Here is a 23582-nt window from a genome sequence, read left to right on the forward strand (position 1 = left end):
CCCTGCAACAGACTGGCGACCTGTCCAGGGTGTACCCCGCCTCTCGCCCGGAACGTGAGCTGGAGATAGGCACCAGCACCCCTCCTGACCCCACTGAGGGACAAGGGTGAAGGAAAATGGATGGATGGTTTTATCTGTCCTTATCAGCAACAACACATTCATTATTTTTTTTTATTAGTTTGGATTTTAGTTGTTGGACCAATAAAACATAGTGTATAATTGCTAATGATAAAATATTATATTAAAGTCTAAAATATTGTAGCCTGCATGCTTAGCAACTTTACTGAAACTCTTAAACAAAATCCAGAGCAAAAATTGCTTACATTACTCATTAAGTACAGCCTGTCTGTTAAAACATTTAACCAAACGTGAGACACCGGATAAATTTAACAAAAACTTAATGTTCAACCTAAAAATTCTAATTTTATTGTAAAATACTCAATTTCACATAAAACCTTTAAGAATTCTGCAATACATCAGAAACAAGATGTCAACCCTAAACCAGTGAATGCAACATTCCCTCTTTTCACACCATAGGCTGTCTATTCAAGTAGAAACAATACAGTATTAAACATCTATTTTTCAGATATATACATTACATTTGTGCTTTAACATTCTAAACTTGAAAACCTACTTTAATTTAAACATTGTAAACTCGTAAAAACAGCATTAAGTAATTTAAAAACAGTGAAATGTTAAAAAGGTGGAGTACACAAAAGATTTGGTCAGTTACTGTGTGTGGTTTCCACACATTTCTAAACAACTGTGGTCTCTACCCTCAAGCACATTTAGCTAATTCCTTTTCATATTTGGATCAAAATTTGATCAACTGGGGTGTTTGTTCATCTCAAACAATTCATTAAACTTCGCAGCAGTCCGTTTTGGGCTTCAGTGGAATATCTGCCGTTACATAGCGCAAGCCGTGTCGCTCTGGTGAGTGTAGATGCCGTTTTTCAGTGGTACAGAGGTATGGTTCCCATTGGCGAGGGCGGCTTTTTTTAGTGTGGCCACATCGTTGTTGATGTAGGTTGAGTGCGCCGTCAGGAAGTTCCTCTGCAGCTTGTGCTCCAGCAGCATGTGGTTCTGGGGAGGAAGGCCAAGGCACGCTCTGGACAAGAACAAAAAGAGATCAGTCAGAACTTACAATTCTTGTGTTGGATGGAACGTTAAGTTCATTAGAGAGAGAGAGAAAAAAAACACATTCTCATTTGAAAGCAGTTCATACCTCATGATGTTTTCTATGCAGGCTCTCTGGCGGAAGAAGGCATTGACGACTGGAGTCCCTGATGGGACCAGAGGGGCCTTACAGAGGAAGGAGAGCAGAGCGAGGACGCTGTGGAAGGACTGGAAGTCCTCCTCTCCCTGAGGCCTGACTGTCACTCGCTGGCAAAGCTCAGTCAGGATAACCAGGTCCAGGATGATCGGGCTGGCCAGGAGCGAGTCCTGTTAAGATTCAAAGAGGAAAATTGAAAACTTAAGCTGAGTCAAAACAAAGCGTTTGTTTTCTTAGTTTATCTTGATTATTATGAATAACTAAGTTCAAATTAGAGTAGTATTTGGTAATAAATGAAGCTGTTAAATATAGAAGAGCTATGTCTCATATGAAGCTATTTAGATGTCTGATGGTGTGGGCAAGGCATTCTGCAGAAATGCTCGCCTTTTTTCTTTTTAACCACTAGAGGGAGACAGAGTAAAAATATCCCAAATCAAGACGAATGTGTTTAATTTGGAGTACTACAAATTTTTTAAAAATACTATCAAAAAGTGTATATTTGCCTTCTCCCCATTTACTTTGTTGACCCCAAATAAAATCTAGTACAAGTGCCTATAAAAGTTCCCTAACTAAAGAGTTTTGAAAATTGATCAATGAACAAATTTAACTTGGATGCTGTGCTTCTGTGTCCAGCTGGTAGCAGAATGAGTTAAGACAGTGTGTGACCTGCATGTGTCTCTTTGTATTAGATTTAAGGCTTAAAAAGATGGATTATCATCGGGATCAGTTGCTCCTGAGCCTCTCCGCTGTAACACTGCTTCCACTCTAATCTCATGGCGGTTTTGTTGCTGAAATGCATTGATACTAACCTCACAGGTGTTGTGGAGCGCGATGGTGTTGAGCCCGCCCATCATTATTTCGGATGTGTACTCATCCATGGCGCGCTTGCTGTCTCCCACATATGGGACGTATTTAATCACCACCTAATGTAGGAGGGAGATGCGGCAGAGGTTCACCTTGAGCATCCACACAAAAGTTCCAGTGTGCGTTTGTGCTTTTTATATTTCACTCACACAGTGGTCAGGTTTCTCCCCAGGCTGATACAGCACAGGATTGGACTGGACCATGTCATCCACCACGTTGCTCTTGGAGATCTCCTTGGAGCGGAACTGCTGAGGGGCGGACAGGTTCTTCCCGTCGTTGTTGCCGAGGTGATTGTAGCTGACGATGGACGTCGGCTGTCAAGGCGAAGCAAAGCTGCTGAATCCTGGATTACTTTCCGTCTAAAGAAAAAAAAAAAAGTGTACTATCTTACCTTGATGCCTGCGCTGACCAGGAAGTCCACCAGAACTGACTTGATTTTGGTCTGGCCGGACTTAAAGTCGTCGCCGCCGATGAACACGCCTCTCTGCATGGCCAGCTCTATGGCCCCGGGGACGAAGGTGTTCTGCGGAGAGCCGTTGATGTAGGCGCAGTCCTCCAGAATGCTGGCTACGGCAAACAGAGTGGAGGGAGAAATCTCTGCTGCTCCAGCCTGAGGAGGAGGAAAAGTGTGCAGATGAGAGAACTGAAGACTTCAAACCAAACCTGCTCAATGCAACCTCGTATAGAGCTCTTTCTCACCTGGATTCCAGCCAGCAGGTTCTTGGCTGAGTCACTGACCCCTGGGACGATATCGCAGAAGCGCTCCGTGTTGGCTGTCCACAGAACTATGACTTTGTCCACGCCGCTGGACCGACGGAAGTCTCTAATGTCAGCTCTGATCTGCTCCATCTGGAAAATCATTTACATATTTTCTTTTAATAAAATGGTACAATAACAGCTAAAATTGATCAAAAATAAAAAAAAAGGGGAGTGGCAGCATCCGTTACCTGCTCCGCCATGGTGCCAGTGAGGACGTTGTCAGCCCGACTCTCCTGGTTCGCTGCAATAAATTCGGGTATATAGATGGAAGGCCTTGGTTTGAGGCTGCTCATGTACGGTCGCAGCTGCTCCTGCAGGGACCAGTCCAGCACCTGCGCTCGCTCCATTGCTCTGCCCAGATCCAGTGAGGAGATGTCCCAACCTGAAGACATGGATCCATCACAAATTAAAGGAATTTTACTTTTACGACACAGATTAGCTAGAGAAACGTCACTATGCTCTCTGTTCCGATATGAACATTAGTTCATATCAGAGCCAGCACTTGGCAGACTTTAAATTTATCGTTTCCCATTAAAACACAAAGATACTCATCTAGATTGTCATGTACTATGCAAAATTTGTACTAAAAATAGTATTCCCCACAATGAAACTTCAAGAAATCTTTTAAATTAAGCTCTTTGTTTACAAAGTTGAGTGAAAATAAAGGACTCATAAACACAAATCTTCTGTCTTACAAGTACGGAGATCTTGGGGGCCCCCTGCTGGCCTGGAGGCCCTAAGCAGTGTGATTGTTTGCTTATGACTTGAGCCAGCACTGGTTCACATTCACTTGCTTTCCATTGGATTTTCAAGCCACAGCTTTAAGGTCAGGTTTTGCTAACAAAAGTCTCCCTGTCTTCACTTTCCTACATAATCGCATTGAGGTGTTACAGGTTAACCCATGAGGTGAATATCTGGGGTTCTCCATACCGTCAAAAACAATGTCATTAGGGTGCACCATGGGCAGCAGGTCACGGAACGGCACGTTGACCTCTCCCTCCAGCCCTGACCCCAGACAAACAGTGGATGCCTGCAGCAGGGAGCCGTAGTAGTTTGCTTTCTAAAAGGAATAGAGATGAGAGAAAGGGCAAAAAAGAAAGTGAGTTCATTCTGTTACAGGTCAGATTAAACTATGTTACATCACATAAAGGAAGACATTTGGTTTTATAAGGAAAACACAAGACTTGACCACCGGGGGTAGTGTTGCATATCTCAGCCCTTTTATGGGAGATATCTAGGAACTCTGATAGTTGAGAGTGAACACTCAACTAAGCAGGAGCAGGAAGTTGATGATCAGTGGTGGTACCAAAAGTAGTGGTGGGATAACAAACTAATTATAGCATTAGACAACATATATATTAATTAGCTTAGCAATGGTTTTCACAGAAAAAGATTTCACCACAGTTTGGCAAATGAACTGAGATCAGTGGGACTATTTACATTAGGAAATATGACTTTCTGCTCAGGGTGGCACAACAGGGGGTGACACAAAGAAACACATGCAAATAAATAAAAATGGCGATAGACTATGAATTACTAATTATGTTGAAGTCGACATCTGATTCACAGTTTACGTCCACAACTACATTAAAGGGATTATTTCTGTGCTTTTAAGGAATCTAGACTCCATTTCATCATTTAGTTAAGAATCTTAATTGTTTAGGCAAATAAGAAGTAAAAATGGATTGTCAGCAAACTGAGGTTCTCTAAGAAAATAACCCGAGTTTTAAGCATCACCAACATTCACTGACAGACACACATAATTTTGTGTAATTAACTGGATCCTACAATCATTATATTCTTACAATAATATTACTATTATTCTCAAATATAACAACTTTAAAGACTAAACGGAATTTTTCTATATTTTCTCCACTTCAAACTGGGTCCCTCCGCTCACCTTTTCTCCGTTCTTGGTCCTCCAGGTGAGACCCAGCTTATTGGCCAGGACAGCGGCGGTGACCGTGGTTCCGTTGTTGCCTCCCCAGCCCACCAGCATCACGCCCAGCCGGGGAACGCGCCGCTCGGTGCGGAATGTCATCTCGGTGCTGCTGGGGGTCACCTTTATGCCACAGAGACCAACGTCAGCTACGGAAACTGGGACAGATTGCACTCTGTGCGCAGCCGCACATTTACTGTGATAGTAGAGGCGATATTCATGGCTATTGTTATACTGACCGTTACTCTGTTTCCCTCCTGACACACAGAGGTGGTTTGATAGGAGTAATGCGCCTCGATGTGAGTGTCTGTGTACTTCACATTGGGGCTGTTAACGTGAATGCTCGCGGACATGGCGACAGACTCTGAAAAGCAACGAAATAGTTATTAAAATTTGTAATGAAACACTTCCTGTTAGCTCCAGGCTTCCGCAAAGTAAGAAACACACTCTCTAACTAACCTATTTTTCTTCTTTAAGCGATAAGAAAAAGCTTTCAGCGCTAGTGTCGTTGTCGGATACTCTCTTAGTCCTTGTGACGAAGTAGTGACGGGTGGCTTCCGTTGGTTGGCTCTGCTAGCAGACTCCTCTTCTTAGTACGTCGCACTCATCCGATTCTTCGCAACCAGCACACCCCATCCCTTTATATAAGGCGCGTGGCTGCAGACAAAAGGCCAGCGCGTGGTACTGTCAGCCAATGGGAGCGCTGCTTTGAAGCTCAGCATCCTCGAGGAGGGACCTGACACAAGTCAGAAATATTCCATTCTAGAGGGTTCTGATAGAGAAGAAAATCTTCCACTGGCGTGGATCTAATGGAGGCTGTTTGTAGAATCACACAATGCACAGTTTAGTAATTCATTGCTGTATTTGATCACTTTATAACCAAATAAAGCATTTATTGAAGCTTGAAATAACAGCGTTAATAGTGTTTTTTTTTTTGCATTTTGTTGCTGTCCTTGTGCCTTCAAATGCAAACGTATTAATTCAGGAGAATTGCATGCAGTTGGAAGTGCTTGCATGTATGAATACTGAATCACAAATGCTAAAAAAATTGGTCCACATTAACAATAACCAATTCAATGTTGCATCTTGACAGTCATTATGAGTTTAAAGTTGTAGTGGGTGCTTTAACTGCTTTTCCTACTTTGACCCAGATTATAAACAAAATGCACGATACCAATGATGCCCATTTTTTAATTTCAGTTTAGAAATGTTTGACATAAAAATAGTTATACACTTTAAAAACATTTTTAGTCTTTTAATTATTTGCTAGATGTATCATACACTTAATTTCAAATGCAAGCTACTTCACATGACCAAATCTCATGCAAATGAAAAATAATTGCATTTATGTTTACATTTATTAAAAAAATATATCATTGTGCCAATTTTAACCCCGGTGCTGGCTGTATGCAAAACATAAACAGGATGTGGAACTCGCACTTACCATTCCACTGTTTCAGGGTTTTCTTTGACAATTTCTATTGAAACATATATTTTTTATATATATAAGAAAACGGTATTAAAAGATCTTACAAAATGAACGCCTCTTCCTGACCAATCACTGCCAAGTAGAGACCGCCGCCAGCCAATGAGCGACAGAAAACACCATATCACGTGCAATTCACGTGCAGCTGCTGTGCTGTGATCCACTTCACTTCATAGGTAGAAAACAACGCAGGGTATGTGTAAATCATGTTCAGATGTATTTAACACGCATTAACACAATCCCCTTGCCTTATAGTGCATGTTAGCCATAGATCATCTTCCATTTTAGTTTTGAAGCCGGTGCATGCGCTCCGACAGTCGGCCGGTCTCAGGAAAAAAAAAAAAAAACGGTTATCAAAGACAATAATACTGTCATGCAATAATTACAATGTAGAGACACAAATCATTCTGATTTATTCATCATAATTATGCGGAACTAAAGAAAGTCGTTGGAAAGGCGATTAGAAGAGGAGGAAAACACCACCCCCTCCCACTCCACTCCACAGTGCAAAAATAATCTTAAGAGTGGAAAATTCCTGTGTAACTTCACTGACTGCAGTAAACATGGGATAAGGCTATTGCTCTTTGCAATTGTATTAGTAAAAAAAAGGGGGGCAGGGGGGTAAAAAGTCTTGGTTGCTATTGTATTTATAATAATTATATTCTCAATGATTTTGTGCATGCATATTTTTGCATACTTCTCTTTTTTATTTTATCTTTTTATCTTACATACCTCTGTGACAACACTTACATCCTCTGGCAGAATAGATGGGAAGAGTTCACACAAAAGCACTTAGCGCCTGCATTTTATGACTTTTGTGGTCCAAATTTTCCACGAGCATGTCTTTGACCCTCAGCCAATCAGATCGCTGGAAGTATAACGCATGACCCACTGTTGACTGTCACCCCACGTGAATGTAGGTTGGAGGAGGAAGAGAAGGATCCAGAACAAACACCCGTAGACAATCAGACAGATATCAAATGGTTTGGGGAGGGGGAAAAAAGACAATAAAAATATAAATATAAAGACAACATGTAAATGTTAATTATTGTGTTTTTTATGTTCTTCTGATGTAAATCGCTTTGAACTGCTGTGAAATATACTATAGATTTGATTGGTTAATAAATAGATACTGGAATTAAGAAAGAAAAAGCTGATGATCCTTTGCTATTTTTGTTGAAAATAAATTAATAGATGAATCCTAATAGTGGCAACAGTATGTTTATTTACAATGTTCACACTACACTTGGACTCCCATTTCAATTGACTGACTATACAATTGGGAAATAGAAAACACAATCAGGGGGAAATAATAGATAGCTTTTCTGTTTTTATTGTCGGCTTTGTGACATCCCCCTATGCCGCCCTGGTCAGAAAGCCATATCACCCATTATTAAAATTTGTGAAGACATATAATTTGCCAAACTCGGCTGTGCTTTTAGGTGAGGTCTGTATCAGTCTTTGCCCTGGGTGTCACTGTCTTCAAGGGTGCCACAAGTCCTAAAAAAAACTGAGAAAAAAAAAGAGCACTCCAAACAGATTTCTATTGTTTGTTAGCAAGTCAAAGAGGAGTTTGTGCCTCTGTGAACAATATAACCACTGCAAGAAATCATAGCTGCACTGAAGCTGGTTCATAATACAGTCGGTACTTGATCCAAATTTCAAGTTGTAACACAGAAAATGTAACACAGAGAACATTTTCTGCGTTTTTAGCTTCAACACAAAATAGATGGAGACAAACAAGAAGCTTTTGGCAACAGCATGAGACCCTTGCCCAAGTTGGCCTTCACAGCATTTTTTGCTGTGTAGCTGAATTTTGACCTTGGTGACGTATTGTCTGTTTTGCATGGGCAAGGAAATTTATAACAAATGATAGATGACAAAATAGACAGTAAAAGATGAGTTTATGATTCAGTTTTAATGTATTACTCAGATTTAGACAGAACCACATCTATTGCCATATAAATGAAAAATCTCTGCAATGCTGAGATTTTTACTCTATGACAATCTAGGTCAGATTATGTCAGGGTGTGTTCATATCTGTCTGTCTGAAGTCTACGTGCAAATTAACATCTTATCAAAGGAGATGCACCCAGGCTTTCACAAACAAGACAACACAGCTAAAGCTCATGGATAAAGCCAACCAACTGTGTTTCTTTTTCTTCTTCTTCTACTCTTTATTCCTAATGTGTTCTATGATCCTGATTTTGGTGTGGATCTGCATACTCTATTTGATCCTGATTTGATTGATTTAAAATAGCTTTAAGTCTAGATTTAAGAATTTGAATGTGTCTCAGACAATATTGACTCTTGCTAACAACCTTGCTAAATTGCTTGTCATGTTCTGTGGTTGTTAAGGACCCAAATGTAGAACATTTTCACAGTGACTGTCTGCCAAATGGCAGTAATGAGAAGATTTAATAAAAATCTGAATGAAGGGATTTGCAGGGAAAGGCATGGAGATTTCAACACATGGATAGGTGACAGCAGCAATAGGATCCAGGAACGAACAATTAAACTACAGAGCTTTAAGGAGTTTTTAGATTAATACACAGTAATGCAAGAAAAATATTGCATAAGTTTCCAGTGTTATCCAAAAAAATCCTAAAAATGTGGTATATATTCAGCTTGATTTATTGTTGTATTACCCTTTACATCAACTCCATTTGCTAGCAGGCTAAATTTGAACCATTTTTGAGGATTTCATAAAATTATACCTATCCACGAAAACAGCTTTCGGGCCAAGTTTGGACACCTTCGGTTCAGGTATTTCGTATTTTTTGAAGTCTGGTAAGCATATTTTCTTTGATTGATAAAACTTTATCTGTTCTTTGAACCGCCGTAGGCGCTTTTGGTGTCGACTTATAAAAAAACTGACATTCCCCGCGGGGAAAAGCAAAGTACAAAGTAATAGGCTGCCTTATCTTTATAGTACCTGAAAGCACAGACATGAATACGCCTGAAAGCGGCAACGCCAAAAATGTTAACCATTTAAGTTACGTCACGGTCAATTTAGCCAGCTGATTGGATGACGCATGCTCACACGTAGCATTGGTCCGGAAGATGTCGCTTGGGCCAGTCCTAAAAAACTTCCGCCTTAAGTTGTAAAGAAAACACAGGAGCTAAAAGGCAGTCGACGGGAGAACCAACCTATTTAAGAAGTCAGCCAAAAGGTAGATACTAGTACCAGTTTGAAACGAGTCCACGAACATACGCATTAATCCCTCAATAGTTCGTTGAGGTATTTTAGCCCGACTGCACATACAAATATACAAATTACCTAAGCTAGCTCGCAAGCTACGTTTCGGTGCTATCATCGATCTGCTCGGCTACAGGCCTCAAGTCAATATTACGAGTTAATAGAGTTTAATTCGTTTTGATACACGGCTTATCGTCGTGATTTGAATTGCTCACAACAGCTTGTCAACTAAAATAAAATGTCAAACCCCGGTTTTCATTTCATCTCCCACTTTGTTAGCTTTCCTGTTAGCCAAGTAGCCTTACCCAATGTCTGCTTCTGTGTCTAGTTAGCTTTCTGTGTAGCCCTCAGTGGTAAAGACATCGCTTTAGTTTGCGTTAATAAATAAACAGAATCCTTTATCTACTGTATATTTTCAATGTTTTCGATATATACGTCGCGAGTTGGGCACAGACGCTCCCAAACTAGTATTCTTTACCATCTTAAGCATTAGCTTCCAGTATTGTCAGTTTGCTGTTTTGCATATGTTGAAATCAGCCCGTCAAAACCAATTCCTGTTTTTATCATATGGTGTTTATGGTAATTTTCCTTTGTTTGGACGTTTGAGAATGAGGTCATCAGCGAGTTAACCTAGATGTGTGCCACTCCCGTCCGCAGGGATAAAAGTTCTCTCTTCCTCATTACTGGCTCGGCATAAGATTGGATAGGCTCCGATGTGCCAGACTCCGTATTTACTGACAAGAGAGGGAGCAGAATTGATGTGCTGTGCCACAAGGGTGGTTATGTCTGTAATATTACACAATAATCGATGTGAATTAATTTGTGACTGTGATTAATCCTTTAATTAATTCACATCAGTGAGATATTCTCGCAGTATATACACCCCGTGGTGACAAAGTGTGCACACAAATTTTAAACAAAAATATGTTATGTGATCTTTCAAAAGATGTCGACTGGCATGGGATTGGTGAAAATGAAAAATATCCAAGAATAGTATATAAAGAAAGTAACGTGAGATCGAGTGAAGATCAAACAAAAAAATATATATATATTTGTAAATTTCCAGTGGATTGTAGAGAATATTTTACCCTTTAGAGTTTTAACAAGCTGATATTCTCCAGTTGTAAGCAAGTGTTGCAATTCACCTTAAACCTCCAAGTCGAAGGTGTTGCATACATGTATCCATCACCTGTTGATGCACATATAATTCATATCAAAAGATTGCTTTGGGAGTGATTTGGCTCCATCTGGTTGTACGTTTTGTTCAAATATGCCTAATTTTACCCATTTGAATTACATGCACAAAAATATATTGTGCGCACTATGTTCAAGTTAAGAATTGTTACTTAGTTCAGAATCGGTTTGACAATAAAAGCACAAATAATTAGTTATTTTTTCTGTGAGATGGTAAATAATTCACGCCACAAGAGTTTTACTAGTTGGACTGTTGGCTTGCAGACATAGTGCTTGTCGTTTACCGTTTATAAATATATAACAGAGGTACCTGAATTTAAATCAGAGAGCGTGCTCTGTTAGTTTCTATAACACGACTGTGTAGTTTTTGTACCACAACAACCCCAATGCCTTTCTTTTAGCCAATATGTAGCTGATGGACAGTGCATTACGGTTTTTTTTGTTTTGTTTCTTTGGTTGGATGTATTTTTATTTTTATTTCATGAAAAAGATTCATCTTTGTAATGGTAACTTTGAAACCTCAGCATATCTTCATACCAGAAACCGGCCCATGTCTTACTGGGGTTCAGATACGTGACGTTACACTACTCTATATTTCACCATTATTGTTTTCCTCATATTCTCTGTATTCAGAGATGTCTTTTTATTGTTATTATTATTATTATTATACAAAAACCTTCCCGAGAGCATCTTAGAGGGGTTTGTTTTAAAAAGCAAACTTCAAACTCCTACATTTATTTTGTCTATTTAGCTTATTTAGTTGAAGTGTGTTGATAAGTTGTAGATGTTTTAATAGTGTTTGTATTTTGTTCATTTAACAAATTAAATTTTTTCTTAATTTTTTTTTTTACTATGAATGTATCAGTTTTTTTGGTCATTATTTTTGATTTAGTCAAGCATATTTTTATATTTTTGTTTCCGTGGTTACAAACTTAGATTAGCGCTAAAGCACTTTATAGTTATTTCCTAAGTTGCCTCATTGCATGATTGTGATTCCTCAATTCTTTGTCCTCTGTAACTGTGTAATTTATATCTTTTTTTTTTTTGAACATCATGTTGTTTGACACTTATTTGAATGTGAAATGCTGTAGCAATTAAGTTTAACCGTTCAGTATTTCATATACAAATCACCTTACCCAAAGGTTGTGGCTCCTTACAACCACAGATATTTGCCATTGTGTTATTTGACTCTCTTTGAAAGTATTGTGCTTAAGTTTAAACGGTAAATTTGAAGCATTTATCCATTTATCATGTGAAGCATTTTGCTCCAGAAATAACGTGATGAGAGCGAATTAAAACGAGCGGGTAGAGCATCTGACTGGAAGTGGCTGCAGTTTGGCTGTCGGCAGCCACCTGTGATTGAATAAATATATTTGAATGCTGAGTTATAAGTTATCAGATGAATTAAATTTGACCCTTTTCGTCTACATCACAGCAATCATCATAAGTGTCCTCTCGCCATGTCAGGATTAGGTCCATCCCTTCCCTCTTAACAGCGATGGTTAGCACATTTGAATTTCATCATTTCTCATTTGTTTTTTGTTTTTTTGTCTTCCCAGGCTCTCATCCCTCTGGATCTTGTGTGGTTTCCAGGGTGTGTGAGTGTGAGTGCGTGCGTGTATGTGTGAGTGTGTCTGAGCTGCAGTTTTCTCTTTACTGTTTTGACAAGAGCTACTCCTCCCTGGAGGATGACAATGGAGGAGATGAAGAATGAAGCGGAGACAAACTCCATGGTATCCATGACACTGTACGCCGTGATGTATCCGGTTTTCAACGAGGTAAAGCAGCCGATGACAAAAGGGTTTTCTCCTCTAGAGAGGCAAAGAGAGGGCGGCTCATAATCATTATTGAGAGAAAAATGCTTGCATTGTGAATATTGTCAGTCAAATATTTTCTTCCATCTAAGCTAGAAATGAAATAAATCACTGTTATTCATTTGACCAGGTTAACTGGATTTGTTCCAACAACATAATGATAATAAAAAATTAATATAACCCAAAATTTTCAGCATTTTCAACCTCTTCTCAAGAACTTGATGACACATGTGGGTGGACGTAATCTATTGAGTGACTCAAATAACTTAATTACAACACACACTCAACAGCAGATCCTCTCTGAATGCATTGTTTAATCTGCAGAAGGGTTGGGTGATGTGACCTAAAAATAACACACAGCCTGCATCTGTTTAGTGGCTCTTATCCAGGTTCTAAAATGATTGAGTTCAGTTTGGCTGTTCATTTTGTTTTTTGTTGATCTATCGACTATTTTTGAAAACAGCCAACTGACAAAATAATCAGGTGATTTTATCATCCAGTTTGTTTGCAATAGATTTATCCCTCACTTCGCTCCATAGGATGAAATTGAAAGGTTTGCACTTTAAAATATATTTTCAGTGCACAAAATAAATAAAATGAACTCTTTTTGCTTATTGTTTTACATATATGAAAGTCTTGTCATTGTCAGACTCTTTGTTTTGGTGTCACCTCGCTCCCTCTCTCACCTGCTGTCAAAACAGCCATCAGATGGGCAGTGAATGATGCATTTGGGAATCTTAAGTTTACACTGAATGAGATGCAGACAGAAAATTTGACCTGAAAATCTATTCCGGATTGATATATGTGATATGCGTTTTGTGTTTGTTTACTTAAGAAACATCCTAAAAGATTTTTAAATGCTTCAGTAACGACAGGCTGTAGAAAACTAAACCAGGGCATGTGTGGTTTCTTCTGCACTGGCAAGTTGCCTGAAGTAAAAATGCTTAGCAAGTGTTTTTGGAAGCCATTAAACTCATGAACATAAAAGGTTGTATGTCTGTGGGGACTGCAGCTTCACACATGCTTGATGCCCACAGGAGGATGTGAACTAAAGTAAAACGAAAGCATGAAGGGTTGAGCTAAGTACCTTCTATGTCCTCATTCCCAGTTCTGGTTTGGTTCTGATATGCCTTCCTCTTGTTTTCTTATTCTAGCTGGAAAGGATTAACATGTCAGCAGCTCAGACGCTCAGAGCAGCCTTCAAAAAGGTAAGCAGACGCATCAATAACATGAGCGTAAACATGAAATGGCAGGATCAGACCACAGCCACAGCAGCAACTTGGAATGACAGCCGAAGCTGCCGGGTTTCCAGTTTGCTGTGAAATGATTGCATATATACTTGCATCTAAAAACGAAACCAGAAAGGCGCATAAGTGTGTAATATCTCCTGCTATTTGTGTTAGAAAGTGGAACTTTTCACATTTTTTGTTATTTTGAATGATTATGGCTTACAGGTAAAGAAACCTCGAAATTCAACGACTTGGAAAATTAGCATATCACATTAGACCTGGTTTCTAGGGCTGTGTAATTTTATCGATTCCACCACATGAATTCTTTTTTTTTTTCCTCAGAAAGTATAAAAAATTTTTATCCGCGATTATCGATATATTAAATCCTACTTTGAGTTTTATGTCAAATCCACATGAATTAAATGACAGCTATCACACTTGACATGTTTTACCCAGTTGCACATGTACATTAAAAATGACATGTAATGAATCAACCATTTACAATTAATTAAATAATGATGTAATTTAACTATTTAATTTAATCTAATATAAGTGAATAGGACAAAAAAAAGGTTCCTTTTCTGCATAACCAAATACATAAAGCCACACAATTAATATTTAAACAAAGCAATTGTATAACAAAAACAACATTTATTACAGCAGTGGTTTGATTAATTTAATTCAAGTCTATGGAACAGTCACAAAAAGTCACCAAAATCACTCTGTCCCTCTAAAATCTTTCAAAATTTCTTAAAAATGTATCAAGTTACAATGTATCGTTTGCAGAATATTGTGTATCGTATTGTATTGTGAGATTAGTGTATCGCTGCAGCCCTACTGGTTTCCATGTACAGAGCCTGACTTGGAGCGTAAACCACACATTTTCAGCATTGTTGACGTCTGGCTTTTCTCAAAAGACCAATAGAAATCTTTAACAATTCCAAATCCAGTTTTTATCTGTGAATCAGTTTTCCTGTTGGAACAGCTGTTTGAGTCAAAGGCTCAATCGTCTGCTGAACTCTGGGTCCTTCCTTCATTATTCAAAGCACAAGTACCCTAGGCAACAAAAAGGTCCTAAAGCATTTTTCTTCCACCACGCTTGGTGGTTAGTACAGTGTTAGCATGTCTGAAGGCCTCACCTCGACTTCTCCAAACACTTAAAACTTTTCTCTCTGAGGTATTTTGCTTATCCCAGGAGGGATGCAAAGTTTAGTTGAGCATAAAGGCGTCAGTTTGAGAGCAGAGGAACCAAAACTTTCTTCTTGGTGATTCTGCAGCATTCAGGACATGTGAGAAATCGTACTTGGTGCCTCCTTTCCTACCAGTTTGCTCATTTGACCTTCGTCTGAGGATGTTGGGTTGAATCACAACTGGGTGATCCAACAACCACGATCCAAAACAAACATCAAAACTAGTTTTGGGATGGATTAAGCTTTTTGAAAGCCCTGAACTAAACCGAACTCAGAATTTGTGTTATACGCCTAAGATTAAAGTTTGTCACAGACAAATGGACAAATTAAACAAACTCAATTTGCTAAGAACAGTGGTCAAATATCTATATCACATTTATACCAGTAACCCATTAATGGCAGAGCAGGTGTTTGTCTTTACAAGGAATATTTAAGGAAACACTAGTGGGGATTTCTATTCAACACTTGTTGTATTCATTACGATGAATACAAGTAATGTTGTGTTCATCATTGTCACGTCTTTGACTTCCAGTTTTATGCATAATAATTTGCATAGCGATTTATGGGGAAAAACCCCAGTTTTTCTCAGACTAAAGGACAAGATAAAAGCATTTAAGGAATACTAAATTACTAATAGTTTGCTGATTAAGAATTGAAAACATTCTGAACCATCACTCGAGTGATGAAACATCAGTTTCAACCTCTCAGCTCCTCATTCAGCTTTAGCTTCATTTTCATGTAATACCTTCACAGACCACTAGAGGTCAGGGTAACTGTTTAAATGCAATTGACTTATAAGCACAAAATGTTGATAATTTAAAAACTTGTTAAATCTGTCTTTTTTTATTACAGCTTCCTTTTCTTATGCTTTAGCATACATTTAATTTAATTGAATTATAAGTATTCCCATTATTTAAACACATACTGTGCTTAAAAATAATCACACACAAGTAAATGCCTTTATTTTATAACCTATGTTATCCTCAGAATATGTTTTTCTCTATAAACAAACCAAATGCAGATAAGAGCACCTTGCAGCTCTTTGACTACAACCTTCACTGTTTTTTTTTTTAATCACCTGCTTTCTGTGGTTACTGGCTATTGTAGTGCAGTTTGAATTATTTAGTGGAGCCCATCTGCGCGTTTTGCTCAAAGCAGTTATGTTTTTTTCTCAGCTAAGAGCGGTGCGTTTCACCTTCCTCATCTTACTCGCATATTTCCCTTTTGCTCCCAGGCGGAGCGAGAGAACCCTGGTCTGACGCAGGACATCATAATGAAGATCTTGGAGAAGAAGAACGTGCAAATTAACTTCACCGAATCCCTGCTTCGCATGGCTGCGGATGATGTGGAAGGTAAGCAACGAGGAAAATGAGATTTTGTTGTGTTATGACCTAAACGGCCTCTTCAGGGTTTGTTGATGGCACAGCTTTTTGTGGTTCTGGTCACTTTCATTCACACCGCTGGAAGAAACAAAAATCTAAAAAAATATACAACTTTTCTTTGTAAAGATTACTCTTTAGCAATTCCTTTAAAATAAATGCAGTTGTAGTATTTATAAATATAGATTTGAACTTTTCTTTATATAATCCACCACTTTCAGACTCATATTTGTCTTATCAATCAATCAAATTTTATTTGTATGGCACATTTCAGCAGCAAGGCATTTCAAAGTGCTTTACATAATTAAAAAAACAGCATGTGACATTGAATAAACAGTAAGAAAGAGAAATAAAAAGAAATTAATAAATAGATAAAAAGTAAAGATAAAAACATTAAAAACATCGAAGACATCAAAACCCACACTCTAACCATAATTTAGCCATAAGCTGCTCTAAACAGGTGGGTTTTAAGTTAAGATTTAAAGGCACCCAGTGTTTCAGCTGTTTTACAGTTTTCTGGAAGTTTGTTCCAAATCTGTGGTGCATAGAAACTGAATGCTGCTTCTCCTCGTTTGGTTCTGGTTCTGGGATGCAGAGCAGACCAGAACCAGAAGATCTGAGGGGTTTAGACGGTTGGTACAGCAATAATAGATCTTTAAGGTATTGTGGTGCTAAACCGTTCAGTGATTTATAAACTAACAATAGTATTTTAAAGTCTATTCTTTGATCTACAGGGAGCCAGTGTACGGACTTTAAAACTGGTGTTATGTGCACCATCTTCCTGGTTTTAGTGAGAACGCGAGCAGCAGTGTTCTGGATCAGCTGCAGCTGTTTGATTGATTTATTAGTCAGACCTGTGAAGACGCTGTTGCAGTAATCAATGCGGCTAAAGATAAACGCATGGATGAGTTTTTCTAGATCGTGCTGAGACATTAGTCCTCTAATCCTGGAGATGTTCTTCAGGTGGTAGAAGGCCGACTTTGTGACTGTCTTAATGTGGCTCTGAAGGTTCAGGTCAGAGTCCATCACTACTCCCAGGTTTCAGGTCTGATCGCTGGTTTTCAGTTGTAATAACTGAAGCTGAGCATTGATTCTAGTTTGCTCCTCTTTAGGTCAAGGGACAATAACTTCAGTTTTGTTTCTGTTCAGCTGGAGAAAGTTTTGGCACATCCACACATTTATCTGTTCTAAGCATTTATTCAGTGATTGGATGGGTTCAGAGTCACCTGGTGACATCGCTGGGTATCATCCGCGTAGTTATGGTAGCTAATCCTATTTCCTGCTATAACCTGAGCCAGTGGGAGCATATAAATATTGAAAAGAAGGGGTCCTAGGATTGAACCTTGGGGTAGCCCACATGTGACCTTTGACCTCTCTGATGAGAAGTTTCCGATTGAAACAAAGAAATCCCTGTTCTTTATGCAAGATTCAAACCAGTTGAGCACTGGACCGGAGAGTCCGACCCAGCTCTCCAGTCGATTCAGTAAAATGTCCTGATCAACAGTGTCGAAAGCTGCACTGAGGTCCAACAGAACCAGCACTGAGGTTTTCCCACAGTCTATTTATGTGGATGTCATTGAACACTTTTACAAGGGCCGTCTCCGTGCTGTGCTGAGCACGAAAACCAGACTGGAAGGAATCATAGAGGTTGGTTACCGTCAGGAAGTTATTTAATTGTTTAAAAACTGCTTTTTCAATAACTTTGCTGATGAATGGGAGGTTGGAGATCGGCCTGTAATCCTGCAGTAGTGATTTGTCTAGATTGTTCTTTTTTATGAGTGGTTTGATAAATGCTGTTTTCAAAGCCTGGAGGAAAACACTCGAATGAAAGCGATGAGTTCACTATTTGGATCAGATCATTAGCAACGACAGGCAGGACTTTCTTAAGAAATGTGTGGGTAGGACATCCAGACAGCAGGAACTGGAGCTTAATTGACTTATAATTTCTTCAAGGGTTTTATAATGAAGTAGTTGAAACTGGGTCATTTTTCCTGCATTTGTTTTGTTTGGGCACAGCATTGGTACTGGCTTTGGAGTGGATGTGCAGATTCATCCTCTGATCTTTTGAATTTTCTCTGAAAAGAAACTGGAGAACTTGTTGCAGGCGGCATTAGATTGAAGTTCAGGTGGTAACATCGTAGGAGGACTTGTGAGCCTGTCAAGAGTAGCAAATAAAGCTCGAGCATTGTTAGTGTTTTTGTTTATGACATCTGCAAAGAAAGCCTCTCTTGCATGTTTTAGTGTGGAGTGATAGTTACGTAGTCTTTCTTTGTAGATGCCATAATAAACGTGAAGTTGAGCCTTACGCCATTTCCGTTCGGCCTACGGCAGAGTTGTCTTGCAGATTGAACAGTTTGTGCATTTCTCCATGGAGATTTCTTCCTACCAGTCACAACCTTCACTTTAATGGGGGCAATGTAATCAATGATATCTGAAAGTTTGCACTGAAAATCATCTACCAACTTATCTACGTCATTATAGCTTAAGGGTGAGGAAGAAGAGTAGATTTGATTAAATGTTTCTGCTGTGTTTTCTGTGAAAGTACGTTTTGTGATAGTAGCTTTTTGTACAAGTGGGTTAACGGATAAAGAACTGTCAAAGATAACAGCATAGTTATCTTTATTTTGCACACAATGATTTGGTTGATGATGGGAAACTCGCGGTTGGAGAACCGCAGCATAAAATGGCCTCCCAAGATCAAAAAGTTGGGATCTAATTGGGCCACTCTTTGTTTTGGAGTGATGTCAGTAGGAAAGCCTTTCCTGTTCTCCCACATAAACATCTGGACTTTGCTGAACTCCGTTGGGGCTTCAGTTGGAACTGTGTTTTTTGGTCAGATAAGGATAGTTTGTGATGCTCAGCACCAGAGATCCAGGCGGGGGATTTCCTGCTTTAGAGAGCATTGGTCTGCCTCAACCTAACTTTAGTTAACAGACAAAAAAAAAAAAAAAAAAAAAAGACGAGAAAGAATGGTGAGGTATTTAGAATTGGCACAATTTAAAAATGAACAGAGAAACATCAAAATACTCGACATATGAAATCACTGCAAAAACTTAAACCATGCAGATTATATTAGCCTATAGAGTTATGTTGTGTGTTTTGTGTACAAAACATCTGCCTTTGTCTTCAAATAACGCTTTGAGTAGACTTTGTGCTCAATGTTATTTTATGTTTTGTTACAGTTTGCAGTTTGCTATTATCACGTAATAGTGAAGAGCTGTTTTGATTTCCAGAGTTAAATTCTCTGTTTTTCATTCTTCAAGGCACCAGTTTGATGAGGAGCTTTTTATTTAACATGGATGTATGGTCTTATTATAGACATCATTGTATAAACAGAATATTTAATAAAACACTAAGAAGACAGAAGTTTCTTTGACGTCCACTTTCACTTCAAGATTAAAATCTCTCAGCAGTGAAGGAGCGTATGAATTTTTAAAAGACACCTTATTGTAGGCTGCTGCATTTTATTTTGTCTTTTGAAACAAAATAAGATGAAAATATTTCCTCTGGTGTGCCGTGCACCTCCGCATGTCGGAGCTTCCTAACTGGAACCTTGTTGAGGTCAAGGTTACTTGAGGTCGGCTTGTTTATTGTGCTGTTAGAAGCCATTGTTTGCACTTTTCGGCTTTGGTGTGAGACCAAAAATACGTAGAGAAATCGCTTCCTGTCTTTAGTTGAACAAGAAAAGGAACCTTGCTAGAATGCATTTGATGATAAACTCGTTTTGAACCAAAATTGGCACCAACATAGGAAAACATCCACTTCTTCTGTGGTTTGTTATGTCCCAGTTCCTTTTAAAGAGAATGTAGGAGGATCCAGGATCCCTCTGAGGGAGACTGTAGAAAGAGGAAGGGTCAAGTGTGTGTGTGTGTGCGTGTGTGTGCGTGCACCCCAATGTTATAAAATGCCGTTGGATAGAAAATGTAAGAGTTGTAGATAAAGTTGTCTCAGTGGCAAAAGGGTGGAGATGTGGAGTATTGACCGTAGAGGTTCAATAATCGGGCCACTGTTGATTTTGTTTAAAAGAAAAAAAAAAAAACTTTAAGATGCAACCAGAATAAAACCAGAATTTCCACGGTTTGCAGATCCATGTGGCTGCCATCGGATGCTCTGTTGTAACTGAGCTTGGTCTTAAATTTGTGTAAATTTGAATTATGGAAATAAATTTTGCTTCATGGAAACAAGGCAACTTTGGAAAAGAACACATTTTTGCACTAGGTTGAGGTGTTGTTTTTTATTTTTATTTTGCATCACTGACAGAAAAGACAGGAAGTGATTGGAGGATGATGGCATGTCATGTTTTTAAATTACTTATTGCATGTGATTTTTGTTATTTAATTTAATTTTTCCTCCAACATTTTTCAACAATTTTTGGCGTTTTGCGGACACTTGTTATGAAACGCAGCTTCTGATTGTTTCCTTAAGGATGTGTGAACCTTTCCTCCTGCAGAGTTCATGATCAGCCGGCCTGGACAGGAGTTCCAGGACCTGAACGAGAAGGCCAGAGCTCTGAAACAGATCCTTAGCAAAATCCCCGACGAGATCAACGACAGAGTACGGTTTCTACAAACTATCAAGTGAGTGCACACAACCGGCATCTTACTCTCATTCAAGAAAATGTTGCAATTATTGCCAGCATATTCCAAATGTACATAAGCAAGAAAACCTCCAGTTTTGTTTCTTTCTCATTGGAGGCACTGGTTTTAGGCTCTGTAAGTTGTTCAAGTTGTTTTCTTATCTCAGCATCCAGCACTTCCTGTTGTTGCAGAGCAACGGCTTACTCTGCAATCTTTAAAACCTTCTAATGAAGGTTTTAAAGATTAGCTAACTGTTCAGCTAATACTTGAGCAGTGGATCAAACATTAGTGGATCGTCATGGATTATCGTTTTGCACCGACGTCTCCTGAAGCCGATAAGCATTTTGTTCATATTGTAGTGTAAATTTTATTTATTTAGACGCCGTTTGCTTTATAATTTCTAATCCGACTTTTAGCAGCAGCTGCCTGTCTAAAAGTTGTGAGGCTGAAAAACAAATAAGACACACTGACATTCAGACGATGTTTAATCTCATGTGTCTTCATCTGATGCCTTTTTGTCCACAGAGACATAGCCAGCGCCATAAAAGAGCTTCTGGATACAGTCAACAATGTCATTAAGAAATATCAGTACCAGAATCGCAGAGTGAGTAACACCTCTGGTTCTGAAATAATTCGTTGAGTCGTCCGTCTGTCTCATGGTGTTTCTCTGCCCTCCAAGGCTCTGGAGCACCAGAAAAAGGAGTTTGTGAAGTACTCAAAAAGTTTCAGCGACACCCTCAAAACATACTTCAAAGATGGAAAGTGAGTCCCACACAACACCACATGCTGCTTCAGCTCAGTGAACGTGCATCCTGATATAGGATGGGCAAATTTACATAAGACGGTTAGACAGAAAACATGAAGAACTCAAGTTTCAGGCTTTTAGTGACGCATTTAAACTTCTCTCTCTTTTTATTTTGGACCAATAGAGTTATATGATGTTAGTTCATTTTAAAAACAAGACTCGATGTGTTCAGAACTATTCACTAAGGCTCAAATATTTACATACTTCCTAAACTCTTTGGTTAAATGTTTTTCTATGTGGAGATATATTTATTTATTTATTTAAGCTTGATTTAAATAGATGGTCGCCATAGAGATTAAGAATCTCGTTTTGACCTGGCAGTGATGAAACAAAACTTTCATAAAGACTACTTAAAAAAATAGTTTATTTATTTTTATCTTAATTAAAATTAAAAACATGGTGTATATTGTTACTGCCTCTCATTGCAATATGAATTTTATGACATGCCACACATCCCTACTGTCATGTTTTTAAAATCAATATAATGAATGTTCTTAAAGGGCTCGTACTGCCAGAATGATTTGGTAAAATCACAATCGTTTTAAAAATTTTTTGTCAATAAAAAAATCACTGATTTTTGTGGAGCTAATTTGGAAATATTTGCCAGAAATTTTGAATGGCGGTAAATTAGACTTTTTGTTTCTCCTGATATAAATCATGGACTTGACAGTAAGAAATACTGCCACCTTCAGGTGGGAGTTGCACCAAAAAGTTTCTTCCATTTTTCTGGAAAACTTTCATTAAACTCACAATTTGCATTAGAGCAAAAAAAAAAAAAAAAAGCAGGTCTGTGGTGATTTTTGGGTGAATTTCTGGTGAAAAACTGGAGGGAATGATTGATGTAATCTGGCAGTGTACAGATAAAAACTGCTTTGATTTGAAAGATAAAATATTTATACTCAGCTGTAATCTTGAAGTTTGTATTTGCTCGTCCCTCTGGAGTTTAAAGCTCTTGAGTTTGGCCCACAGTCAGATGACTGAACTACGGCTTTCTGTTTCCAGGGCAATAAACGTCTTCATCAGCGCAAACCGGCTCATCCACCAAACCAACCTCATACTGCAGACCTTCAAGACCGTGGCCTAGCCCGCAGAAAGCACTGAGTCCCCACTTCCCCCGTCCCGTGGGGAGACACTGCTAAAGCGGCGGAAGCCTGAAGAGCGCCTCGCCCATATATGTAAATTAGAGTTGATTTTAAGGGTCGGGGTCGATTTCCTTGGAGTCGAGATTCTAGATTCCAGTTCAAAAGACTGAAAAGTGCCATTTGTTTTCTCAATGAGGATTTTCCAGTCTTGAAGTGGAACTGAATGGGCCCAAAGTCTTTTGGTTAAATTGATTTTATTTGGACAGTTTTAATTTATAACCCTGTTCTTGTTCGGGAGGTGGTGAGGCCAGGTGTTTATGAAAGACTAATTGCCATTTTTCTAATATATTCATGTTGATCATTTTACTTTTAGCTTTTCAGTCACGTCTGAGAGCACATTCAATTAAGTGTGCGTCTCAGCTTTCTTTACTGGTTTTCTCTTCTCGCCTCCTCTTGGTGTCATTTTGCCACGGTGTTTTTTTTTTTTTTTTTGCACAGGGTTGACAAAAATTGGTCGCCCGGCTGCGGGTGGAAACAGTCACGAGGAGAGGGAGCAGTGTTGGACATTTTGAGAGGCAGACTCAGATTTTCTTTCTCGCTATCAGAAGACAGAAAGCCAAATTACTTCCAGCACTGTGTGCGCCTTACAAAGTCCTGTAACATTCCCTCCTCTCAGAGTGTAATGAAGTGGAACTGGTCCCTGCTGTTTAAGGGGATGTAGAGAGAGAAATTAAACTTCTGTATTTAACTAATGTCTGGTTGCAAATGTTCAAATAAATAGTTTCCAAATGA

The 23582-nt window shown here is 38.8% G+C and overlaps 2 protein-coding genes across 2 annotated transcripts; one reads left to right on the top strand and one right to left on the bottom strand.

The window, feature by feature from the left end:
* Window positions 1–403: 403 nt before the first annotated feature.
* Window positions 404–5498, bottom strand: LOC106922803 (inositol-3-phosphate synthase 1-A). The gene is made up of 11 exons (XM_014995507.2): window positions 5295–5498; window positions 5075–5199; window positions 4797–4958; window positions 3827–3956; window positions 3085–3278; window positions 2837–2986; window positions 2529–2747; window positions 2287–2451; window positions 2083–2196; window positions 1226–1443; window positions 404–1108 (listed from the first exon to the last, which is right to left on the bottom strand). The coding sequence occupies exons 2-11, from the start codon at window positions 5186–5188 to the stop codon at window positions 907–909; spliced, it is 1668 nt and encodes a 555-aa protein (XP_014850993.2). The 5' UTR covers window positions 5189–5199; window positions 5295–5498; the 3' UTR covers window positions 404–906.
* Window positions 5499–9352: 3854 nt separating this feature from the next.
* Window positions 9353–23582, top strand: LOC106922804 (programmed cell death protein 10). The gene is made up of 8 exons (XM_014995508.2): window positions 9353–9494; window positions 12274–12492; window positions 13683–13736; window positions 16182–16299; window positions 20777–20903; window positions 21429–21507; window positions 21583–21665; window positions 22711–23582. The coding sequence occupies exons 2-8, from the start codon at window positions 12403–12405 to the stop codon at window positions 22790–22792; spliced, it is 633 nt and encodes a 210-aa protein (XP_014850994.1). The 5' UTR covers window positions 9353–9494; window positions 12274–12402; the 3' UTR covers window positions 22793–23582.

This window comes from Poecilia mexicana, unplaced genomic scaffold, assembly GCF_051168715.1.
Source record: "Poecilia mexicana isolate PSO_F unplaced genomic scaffold, ASM5116871v1 scaffold_22, whole genome shotgun sequence".
Lineage (NCBI taxonomy): Eukaryota > Metazoa > Chordata > Actinopteri > Cyprinodontiformes > Poeciliidae > Poecilia > Poecilia mexicana.

What these genes read in the sequence shown, in the direction of transcription:
- LOC106922804 (XM_014995508.2), top strand. Translation starts at nt 12,403, where the DNA reads ATGACAATGGAGGAGATGAAGAATGAAGCGGAGACAAACTCCATGGTA. An exon ending in TGTATCCGGTTTTCAACGAG is followed by an intron (nt 12,493 to 13,682) that starts GTAAAGCAGCCG and finishes TTCTTATTCTAG; the next exon opens with CTGGAAAGGATTAACATGTC. An exon ending in TCAGAGCAGCCTTCAAAAAG is followed by an intron (nt 13,737 to 16,181) that starts GTAAGCAGACGC and finishes TTTTGCTCCCAG; the next exon opens with GCGGAGCGAGAGAACCCTGG.
- LOC106922803 (XM_014995507.2), bottom strand. Translation starts at nt 5,188, where the DNA reads ATGTCCGCGAGCATTCACGTTAACAGCCCCAATGTGAAGTACACAGAC. An exon ending in GGGAGAAACCTGACCACTGT is followed by an intron (nt 2,197 to 2,286) that starts GTGAGTGAAATA and finishes CTCCTACATTAG; the next exon opens with GTGGTGATTAAATACGTCCC. An exon ending in CGCTCCACAACACCTGTGAG is followed by an intron (nt 1,444 to 2,082) that starts GTTAGTATCAAT and finishes GAATCTTAACAG; the next exon opens with GACTCGCTCCTGGCCAGCCC.